This window comes from Electrophorus electricus, chromosome 25 (genome assembly GCF_013358815.1).
Source record: "Electrophorus electricus isolate fEleEle1 chromosome 25, fEleEle1.pri, whole genome shotgun sequence".
Taxonomy (NCBI): Eukaryota; Metazoa; Chordata; class Actinopteri; order Gymnotiformes; family Gymnotidae; genus Electrophorus; species Electrophorus electricus.
In genome coordinates, this window is record NC_049559.1 from 4912350 (window position 1) to 4923499 (window position 11150).

Sequence of the window (11150 nt, forward strand, 5' to 3'; positions counted from 1 at the left end):
AGTTCCTGGTGGTCATGCTGGGCTTTTTTGTATTTGTTATCCTGTAAAAGAGCAACAAGCCTGGGGAGGTTATTGTCTTGGGAGACCAGAATTATGTAAAACATACATGCACACATATGTAGAACATGCATTAAAATACCCATGTCTGGTGTGTGTTTGTCATTGTATTCAGGATGAAACTCCTCAGCTCTGTGCCAGCTTACCAATGGTACAAAAACAGGTTTGTGTGGGGCATCTGAGGAACTCAGGCTTAATGTGCTTAATTGTGATCCTGAGGTAAAAGCACAGATCAGAGATCTAAAAAGAACTCTCATCAAATATGAAAAACAAGCCAACTTTATGAAGATTATAAACCTGATTTCAAGTGTATACATAAAGTGTGTTCAACATTTGTGAACAAAATTAGTTTTGTATTTTGTCAAGATGTACGTATTTTGTATAAGTCATTGTACCTAATGGTATTCTATGACAGTTCTTTAAGTCTTAATCTTATAATGTCAGATTTTTAAAAAACTTGTAATCAGAAAATATGTGATGTGTTTTGGATTTTGATTGTGTAAAAGTGTTTGGTAACAATGAGCTAATGATTTTACAGAATCGCTTACCAAGCTTGCAGATATCTGTCTAGTCACATACAGAACACTGCACAAAACGCCTCAAGTTGGAACAGATTTAAAAAATGGCACAAGTTCTTTATGAGGACTTTACTTCGAGTTAGTGTGATTGTCTGTCCTGCAGGTGAATATGAAATGTTTTGATGTAAACCAAACATGATGTTTTCCATATCAGATATATAAACTCAAGGCACCTTTCATATTTTCCCTCAGTAAGATTATAGGCTGAGTATTGGCTTTAGATATTAAAATACCATTTTTGAAATCCAGTTCTAAATCACCACTACATAACTGTTCATGTATTACATATAAGACCCTGAAGGTTTTCCAGATATCTCTCAATAAAGGTTCTCAAAGAGTGAAGGGCTGTCAGAGGACTGTTTTATGCATATTATTATTATTGTTGTTGTGTTGTTATTACTGTTATGAATTTAGTTAATTTATTGGTTGTGTTTAAGTTGTAAGTCCATGTGGTGAACCTCTCCACTTGATTTAGTTGGTTGTTTTTTTGTTTTGTTTTTTACATGTTATCTGCATGTGTTTATTGTTCCCACACATGTTGGCATGCCCCCTTTGATTGCCTGTTACTCATTTCATCTGTGCCTTGTTCTCTCCCCATCAGTGTGTGTATATAAACCCCTTTGTTAAATGTGTTAGTTGTTGGTTATTGCTTGCTGCGTAGTACGTAGCTTTGTTTTTGTTTGTTTTGGTTTGTCAATAAATGCTTTAGATTTGGAGACTTGTGCATGCATCCTGCCTTTCTTTGTTTCTCTCCAACATCACAGATATAACTGAACAATGAAGGAATCTCATTGGAAGGACAGTTTGCAGGAGTTTGGTATTGGATGGACTTTCCTAATAACACTGAGCAGGCACATGTCATGATTGGCCACCCTCCTGGCGTCCCTGTTTTCCTTTACTGACTGGCTCGTTCTCATTTCAGGTGAGCACTGAGGGCATGGCTGGCACACCTGATATTTCACCCTGCATCTTAACAGGAGCTTCTCCTACAGCTTGTTTCAGTGAATGCATCTGCTTGGCAAGACTCCTCGATGGGTGCTCCTCCGGCACACTGTGCCTTGTTGGTGGGTGCTCCTCACATGTCCAGTACCCCAGAATGCACACTTCCATGCCCTGGTAGCGAGAGGGCACTCAACCTCCAGATGCAGCCCCTGTGCACCCTGCTCACTGGAGGTGGATCATCTCCACCTGTTCCTAGTTGGCCAAAGGTGACAGTGGCAAAAAAACCTCTCTGGGTAAAACTAAGGAAGAAACCTTGGGAGGACTCAAGAGAGAAGTCCTCCTGCATTGGGTGGCCCAGCTAGTAACCCATGCAAGTCCAGCCATTTTGGTGTAGATGTGGAAGTTACTCCAGTGGGTCTAGGGTGGGCAGCCTGTTTCTGAGATGAAATCTGAGCATGAAATCATCTACTGTGAGCGTTGGCTTATTCACTGGCAGCATTGGCTCATCCATAGGTGAAACTGGGACACTTTCCAGATGCTTCGTCAGTGAGCAGAATTAGTCCAATGTTGACCATCTCTGCAGTAATATGCAGAGATTAGATTAGGTTAGATCCGTAAAGATGAGTATCACATGGACTATCTATATATAGTAAATGTGCCAAAAGTTAGCATTTAGCTATGGAAGGTTTTTGTTGTAGCATAACTAAAAGGAAAGGCCAGAGGGTGACCACAGTCCTGAGGGTTCACAGAAACATTGCATTCCTCCCATATCATTGTCACAAACCTGAATGCATGAAGTGACTGGACAAGTGTCAACTCAGATTACCAGCAAACTCTACGACTGTGGGCCCAAGGCTCTGCACATTCATCTAGAAACATCTAAAGGCTTGAGTAAGTCTTAAAAATTGGGAGTGTCTGAGTCTCAGATTACAGCTGGAAGGTTATCAAATAAATGAAGGACTTTATAGGAGAAGGTGATACTCCAGACTATAATTTAAGGGACCAAGAGAAACCCTTTTGAGAATGGGTAGGCAAGGTGAAATTTAACTATGAGCCAGTGCTGAGCTTTGGGTCCAAGAAATGGCACCTCGTAAGGAGAAAGTAGCCATCCAGTTTTGTTTTCCTTTATGCAGTCCTCAATTGTTAACTGTATGGACATCAGGATTAGTAGATATGTGTGTATGTGTGTATGTGTGTGTATGTATTGTCTGCATAACAACTGAGGCTAATGGCATGCTTATGAATAATGTGCCTGAAGGTAACATGTATAATATGGGACCCAGTACTGACCCATGTGGGTCACCATATTTTTACTTTTGACAGCTCAGTGTTCATTATGTATGAGAACAAATTGATGATGATCTGTCTGATAAGATTTGAATCAGAAGAGTGCTTGACCTCTAATGCCAGTGAGTATTTCCAGCCTATCCAGTAAGATGTTGTGGTTGATGTGCTCAATACCATGAACCTAAACCTTGGTTTGATACCAGCACTAAGATCTAAATTTTTTTTTTTTTTTTTAAATGTATCCTTTATCAGATGAGATTAAGAGATCATTATCTACCTTAGCAGTTTCTGTGCTGTGATGTGGTCTAAATTCAGACTGCAATAGTTCATGGATGTGTGGGGGGGGGGGGTTGCAAAAAGGTGCATAATTTCAACAAATCAGGAATTTCTTGTACTTTGGAAATAAAGGAAAACTTTGTTTCATGTAATTGAAACGCTCATGAGAATTTTTTTTTTTAATTAAGGGTTTAATGACTGCAAGTTGTAATGATTTTGGAATATAGCCCAGGACCCAAAAAGCGTAGGTACTATAACAATGGACAATGATTCTTTGGGTAAATGAGGTGGGACTGAATCAATATACATGAGGAGGGTTTGGAAGAATTTATTAAAGAAATGAACACCAAGACTGATTGGGGGAAAGAATTCTAATTGCATTTATAATTTAAGTCTAGGGAAAGCACAATTAATTTTATTCCTGATTATTTCAGCCACATTGAGAATAAGGAATTCAAGAGTTAACCTTGAAGCCTGATTTTTGAGAAACAGCCAAGTCATTGTCATATACTGTGTCTACACCACCTCCACAACCACTAGGATGGAAGTTATACGCATAACTACAGCCAGTGGGGGAAGCTTCATTTAGCGACAGTCATCTGGTCTTGTGTAGGTTTTAGTTAAGAAAACAATGCTCAGGTTATGGTCAGTAATTATTTAATTATTAGTGATTTAGATGAAAGATCTTTTATTCAGTAACCCTAATTTCAGATTAAATTGGTTGTAGGTATTGCCATCCTGTAGATTAACATTAACATTAATTATATTGATCTTGGAAAATCTTCATTTAGCACCTTAAGATTTGCCTTGATATTGCTCTAAGCCCCCATGATGCACTATGGCTGCAGATGTCTATAGGAAGGTTGCTAAATTCATGTGCCAAAGCTGAGTCACCTATAACAAGAGCTCTTCCAACAGGAAACAGAAGCTGTGGTGAAATGCCTACCAATTCTCAAAAGGGTTGCTCTTAGTCCAAAAAAGGTAAACATAGATATTGAGTTGCTAGTAATGCTTCTTCTGGTAGTGGCCACATTCAAAAATTGTTTTCATTACTTTGTGAACAATCTTTGATGCAATCGCCATCTAACTAGTGCATCCCAATAATCTGTCTAATAAAGTTTCATGACAGAATCCTTCCTAATTTTGATATTTAAGTTATCACTGCTTGACTGTGCATATCTGATCACAACACAAATGATGCACATGTGCTGAGAACAAGATATCTTTCTAAGTAATGGCTGGATTGCTATGAAAAACATTGTTGTGCACAATCAAGAGCCCAAGTTTTAGAAACCTACTGATTTGGTGACCACTTAAGCATTCTACCATTAGGCCTTTTTCCTTTCCCTTTTGCTTTCTACTTTTCCTGCTGCTTATTTTCTAGGTGCACCACCATAATGCAGTATGCTACTGATTTTATTGTGTTGTATCATTTTATTTCTTATATATAACTATCATTTAATGATGATGTTAATTCACATTATTAGAAGTTAAAGTATAATTTCTGTGTTGGATAATCAATACATATACACATTAGTGAGAACAAATGGCAAAAAACTTAAAAAAGCCCCATCCACAGCTTGGCCAGAAAACCTGCACCATCCCAAAGCTAATTAACACTCACCTAGAAGAATGTGTTTGAGTGTGATAGAGACAAGACAGGTCTCATAAAGACACATGCACATCTGTGTGGGCTATGTAGATGTAAAAGGCTGTCTCTTAAAAACATTGCTTTGAACTCAGCATGAAATGCCAGCCATCATGACTAGTGAAGAGCAAGTGAGAGGAGAGAGAGTACTCCATCTGGCATGACTTCTGTGTGTTTTACTGGGGTCTCCTAACCCCTACTGTTAAGGTAGCACTAAATTATTCACATATGTCAACTTGCATTTGTAATTTGAATGAATGAATCCCTCCTTAAGAACTTGATGTGCTCACCTGATCATGTTTGGTGCTGGTATAGGAGTGAGTTCCAAACAGCTGTACAAGAGAAACCAACAGAACACTGTAGCACTCAAGCACCATGATGCCATCAATTAACATACATTTGTCTACAAAACAACACACCTGCCTACACACATCAAGACCAATGCACACAAACCCATACCAAAATGAACCACAGAATTCTGTGTATGCATGCTCGTGTGTGTGTGTCGTGAGAGCGAGAGAGACATGGAGAGAATGAATTCCAGGAAGAGATGAAATGCCAGGAAAACAAAACTAGTATTTCCTTCTCTCATTGGTCCATGTTCCACTTTGCCTGTTTCATTTCTCTTTCTCTCTCCCTTTACTTGCCCTTTTCTCCCTTGTCTGTTATAATTTTTTCACTCATCTCTCTTTTTGTTTCCCCATAAAAAGCAGCTTCTTGGAGTTGATATCAGTTAACACAGCTCTCATTTCTTAGTTGACTCAGCTCTTGAGATATTGTATTTAACAGCATATAATCAGTGGATCAGTTTGAGACTACGTTGCGCGTGCAATGGTAGTCGAAAACTGATCCATCGAATACATGCTGTGAAATTTACAATATGTTTTCACAGATGCACACAAAAACTGTTTAAACCTTATAAAAGCAATGTTATTATTAGTATTGGTACTGTTTCATTGGCATTTTTGAAGCTATTTGGGGAAAAAAAGTGCATATGTGCATACACAAAAAGGAATTCCTTATTAATGCATAAGTAATTAACAACCATTAAAGAGTGAAGAAAACAAAACCATATATTACACAAGGAAGATATTGCAAGCAAAATCCGTTAGTCAATTAATCAATTAGTGATATGTCTAACCAGAAATATGCCCCAAATTAAACGTCCCTTCCCTGCATGAACAAGGAAGAATGGACACCATAGGACGTAAAAGGAAACAGCACTTCTCCAAATTCGAAATAAGTCAGTTGTTGGAGGAGGTTGAAAATGCAAAGAAGTGCTGTTTTCTAAAGCTCATGGTAATCTAACAAAACAGAGAAGAAAAAGGAAATGGGAAGAGATTGCAAATAGCTTTAGTGCCTGCGGAGCTTCCAGGAGATCTGGCAGACAAGTCAGGAAAAAAAAACAAACAACCAAAAAAAACCTTTTCAAGTTAGGCAAGAGAAGCCTAAAATTGGAGGAGGGCATGGAGGAGGGTGTATGGGTCCAACAGCAACAGAAGGCATATCTGGAGATGTGCATGTGTGCCTAAATGAGTTTCCATCCACCTCACCACAGCCTGCCTCTCCAGAGGCTCCTTCCTCAGTACTACCTCACCTCCAGGGCCATCACGTACAGGACCCACCCACTACCTCTTTGAGTTGATCACACTTGACCATGAGAGGTTTCAACCTGAAAAAGAACAGAGCTCCAATTGTAATGGGAAGAACTACTGCTCTCTCTAGAGCAGCGAGAGAGAGAGAGAGAGAGAGAGAGAGAGAGAGAGAGAGAGAGAGAGAGAGAGAGAGAGAGAGAGAGAGAGAGAGAGAGAGAGAGAGAGAGAGGCACCAGGAGCTGATTCTGATCAAAAAGGCCAAGCAGAGCAAGAGATCCTGGCCAAACAATTAGCACTGGCAGCATAGTTCAACATGAAATATACTACTAACATATACTCATTAAACTGTATAAGAATTTCTAGTGATGCCAGTAATACTGACAAATTGTTATTCTTAATAATGTTTTATATGAACAATTATCTTAAATAATCTCTTATAGTTGCACGTTCATGGAAAAACATTCACAATAGTTGTCATCATATATATATATATATATATATATATATATATATATATATATATATATATATATATATATGAATGATGAAATAAATCTATCTTGAACAGAAATGAATAGTTAAGAGCAGGGCTAGGGCCAGGAGCCTGCCATGTTAAAACACTGAGACTGAAGAACATGAGATCCGGAAACAAGAACCTATCATTGGCTACTCGGACCAAATAAATCCTGTTGGAGATATTTTGTGTAGCCCTCAGTGTCAGACACTGAGTTAGTGTTAGTGCAGTGGTGCAAGCTAGGAAAAGTGATCAGAACCCAGGGTTTTTCTGGGCTCTGATCACAGAAAACATTAATCTGAAAAAAATAATCTGAAAAAACAAAGAAAGGGATGAAGCAGAATTTATCCTTTCTCATTTTACGTTAAAGCAGTTATCATTTGAAAATCTCAGTTTGAGTGAGAGTGATGCTTATCATTTGTAGCAACAGAGTAACACCAAGGATATGCAGTGCAGCCTTTTTGTTGCTACCGTGGTTATTGTTGCCGTGGCAGCGCAATGACTCAGATGACGATGTTATGTTCTCCTGCTGGTTGGTTTTCTTTGTTCGACCAAACAAGACGAATGAGGTATATAGAGAGACAGAAGAGGAGTAAGATATAAAGCAATTGAGAGAGAGAGAGAGAAAGAAAGAAAGAAAGAAAGAAAAGGACTTGTTTATTGATTTTCAAAATATATTCTGGTTAAGATGAAAAATGCTCTCAAGAGATCCATTGTGTTGCACATCAATTGTGAGAATAAAATCAATAGTTAAAATTTTCTTTTCACTCTCTGGAGCTTCGGAAACCACCTGCCTATGTGGTTCAGTGTGAATGCAGCTCAAATCACTAAATAAATCACTTTTGCTCAGAAATCTATGACTCCTCATTGCGTGTGTACCAGTAGTAATGGAAATAAAAGCACAGCTCTTCTCTCTAGCAGTGTTGAGCTTTAAAGTGTGTGGATTAACCTCTTCAGAGCAGCCTGCAATGCCCTTCGGATATTAATGATGGTTTATAACTCCATCAGATCCGTCTACCTTCAATACAGATGTTCGTGACATGCTCTCAGCTGGAATGCATAGACTCCTTCAGACTTGACCTGTGCAGCATGTATGAATTATACCAACATATTTTTTCAACAAAGACCACTGTGATCTGTATTAATAATATGCATTATAATCAACAATGTAAATTAATTAATTTAATTTGAATTTAACTATTTTGGTTATGAATATTTTATCATTGATCAAAATGAACAGCACTCTCTAGCAGGATTATCAAGAATCAATTACACCGGTCTAACTAGATGTAACAGAACTGTGTAAGCTGACAAGTTTTCTCTCATTTCTCATTACTGATATGTAAACATGTGATTAAACGTGTAGCCAATTTGTACTGAGTGCAGCAATTATTTGCATCAGCGGGTGGACTGGGAACAATTGCTATTGCTTTTTGCCAGGAAAAAAAAAATGTGACTGAATTGTGTGTCTAATTGGTATATTTAGAAAAGAGAGAGGCAGAGAGAGACAGTCATATACATATTTTATGGTGCACTTCTATCCCTTGGAATACATATTATAGAATGTGTATCAACAATACAATAGGTCGAATATTCCATTTTATACTATAGCAATAAAATTAAATGTTTATTTAGAAGGAGATGCACATACACATTCTAATACACCTCAAGGTGGTGGGGGACACATTTTATTGATGTTGGTAGCCGACTCTTACTCCTACTGCTTACTGCTGATTTGTTTCAGATCATGCTGGTTTGTAATGCCTAGAGAGACGTGTTTCCATGGAGCTGGTCATCTCATCCTGGTCCCATTTCAGCTCAGCAAAGGAAGATGGGCCTGTGTCTCTTGAAAACCTTATTGGCCTCTTAGGATAGCGATGCTTGAAAATAAGCAGACAGAAGCAGAGAGCGTGAAAGTCCTAACAAAAGTTGTTTTTTATTAAGTGAAGTGTATAACAAGGGGCTGAGAAATGTAGTTCGGGGGAGCCCTTTTCAGTAATATAGAATGTCTTTCATTCACAACCTTTATATCAGCCACTATAAACTCATCACTGGATTTGGAGTTTAACATTGCTCATTTATTTCACCAACTCATTTAGTTCTCATCCAGTAACTCCAGTAACTTTGACATCCTACTGGACATCCAATCATTGTTTCACTATTATTACTGCACTCATTTAAATTCTGAATGGGGTTTTAGAAAACCTAAAACACAAAATAAGGCAGAGAGAAAAAAGCAGGCAAATGAACTCCACCATGTTTTGTGTTTGGCTTTATATCACTGATGTGATATTTTTATTTTATGAATTTCAGAAAAGCAGGTTTTAACCGTGCGGTCTATGATTTTAAAACTGCATTGTGTTGAATAAATTATTAGTTCGAAGAGGTAGGCCTATCAGAAGGGTATGCACTTTGGAGGATATCTAAAGCATGTACTGGAGCATTATTCTACACCTCCAGCCTACGTTTGAACTAGACTATAAAGATGAAGCAAACAATATGTCAGTGGTGTAAACGAGCTGCAAGGTTCCACTGTAGTCAAGTGTTCAAGCTCAAACCTGCGCAGAGCCCGTAATAGATGTAGTCATGTCGCCCTCTCGGGGTAAAAAACAGAAGTCCACGCAGTTTGTGGCTGTGACGCAGCACGTTAGTCACGAGGTTGCGACGTTTGTCTGGATTGTGAACGCCGAGACAACTGCGAAAACGTGCTGGACAAACATCCCCATATCCGAGGCATTGTTAGGGGGAAAGGTGCGCATGGAGTGTGTGCATATTTGACTAAATCTGTTTGGTTGTAGTTACAATCTTCTGTAGCCGTCTGCATGTATATTATGGCATGCGTCCACTTTTGGCTGAACGGTTAGAGGTGGCCTCAGGCATTAGCAAAGTACCTTCCCACTTTCGCATTGCATGAACGGGGAGTAAGCTGGCTGAGGCAGTGCCAGCTACGTTGGTCGGGTTTTCATTTACTTTACCAAATGAATACAGATTTGTTTCCTTCATCTATCTGCTATCCGTTTCATCGTAGCCTTTACCTTAAAGTATGTAACAAATGTAACAAACTTCTTGGTTGCTTCCTTGCAAGGCGCGGTGCAATGGCGTTAACACAGGTGTCTTCCAGCAAGTGTTGTGGCGGCTACCAGAAAGTGTTCGAGCACGACAGGTAGCGTTCGTATTAACAGACCAAATTACTGTTAGAATTTCCTAAAGCCCATCAAATCTTGTATACATCCCCTTGAAAATTGTGACATGAACGTATTTTACATGGTCTAATTCGTGAAAGCAAAAAACAAACGTACGTTAAGACTGGAAAGTAGTCCTAAAAGCATTGCTCAAGCAAAACCAAATGTAAATAAATGTCAGTGTGGATGGATACTAATTGGTCCAAATTGGCTGGCATACTCATGTTTGTGTTTTATAAAATTTTTTGGACTTAATTATTTGGTCTGTAACCTCATTGGGGGTTTTTTTCCCCAGCACTGAGCTGAAGTGCAAAATGAAGTTTGCCATCTACCTTCCTCCTAAGGCAGAGAGTGCCAAATGCCCTGTTCTTTACTGGCTCTCAGGTACCTCTCTGCCTCACAAGCTAATAGGCTAACTTTTTCTCTGCACAATTACGCAAGTAGCGTTGTAGTCCGAACAAAAAACTGTAGTCAGCTTTGAATGTGTGCATTTCCGTGTGGTAGGATTGACGTGTACAGAGCAGAATTTCATCACTAAAGCTGGAAGCCAGCAGGCTGCATCAGAACATGGCATCATCATCGTGGCCCCAGACACCAGCCCACGTGAGTAGGAGACTGCAGAAGTGTTATCACTTATCCTGATGACACCTGCTCATCGGGACCGTTCTATGTCAGGGGGCTGCAGCATTGAGGGGGAAGATGAAAGCTGGGACTTTGGAACCGGTGCTGGTTTTTATGTGGATGCCACACAGGACCCTTGGAAGACCAACTACCGCATGTACTCCTACGTCACAGAGGAGGTATGTGTACGCGTATATTTCTTAAAATGTGATGCATGAAACCCCTGGACTTTACAAAGAAAGAGTTGATCGGTCACTAGTCATTAATCACGATCTCTCTTTTTCTGTCACTTTCAGCTACCACGCCTAATAAATTCTAACTTCCCTGCTGACCCAGAAAAGATGTCCATCTCGGGCCATTCTATGGGTGGTCATGGTGCCCTCATCTGTGCCCTGAAGAACCCTGGGAAATACAAGGTATGTCTGCAGGACACTGACTGGTTTAACCTAG

At 39.3% G+C, this 11150-nt stretch overlaps 1 protein-coding gene across 1 annotated transcript in view; it reads left to right on the forward strand.

The window, feature by feature from the left end:
- The first annotated feature begins 9552 nt into the window (after nucleotides 1-9552).
- Nucleotides 9553-11150, forward strand: part of esd (esterase D/formylglutathione hydrolase) — a 4000-nt gene continuing 2402 nt past the window's right edge. Inside the window, exons 1-6 of the mRNA XM_027023269.2 lie at nucleotides 9553-9648; nucleotides 9983-10060; nucleotides 10375-10463; nucleotides 10584-10682; nucleotides 10755-10879; nucleotides 10997-11116. Coding sequence (XP_026879070.1) covers nucleotides 9993-10060; nucleotides 10375-10463; nucleotides 10584-10682; nucleotides 10755-10879; nucleotides 10997-11116 — 501 coding nt within the window. The 5' untranslated portion in view covers nucleotides 9553-9648; nucleotides 9983-9992. The remainder of the gene's footprint in view (nucleotides 9649-9982; nucleotides 10061-10374; nucleotides 10464-10583; nucleotides 10683-10754; nucleotides 10880-10996; nucleotides 11117-11150) is intronic.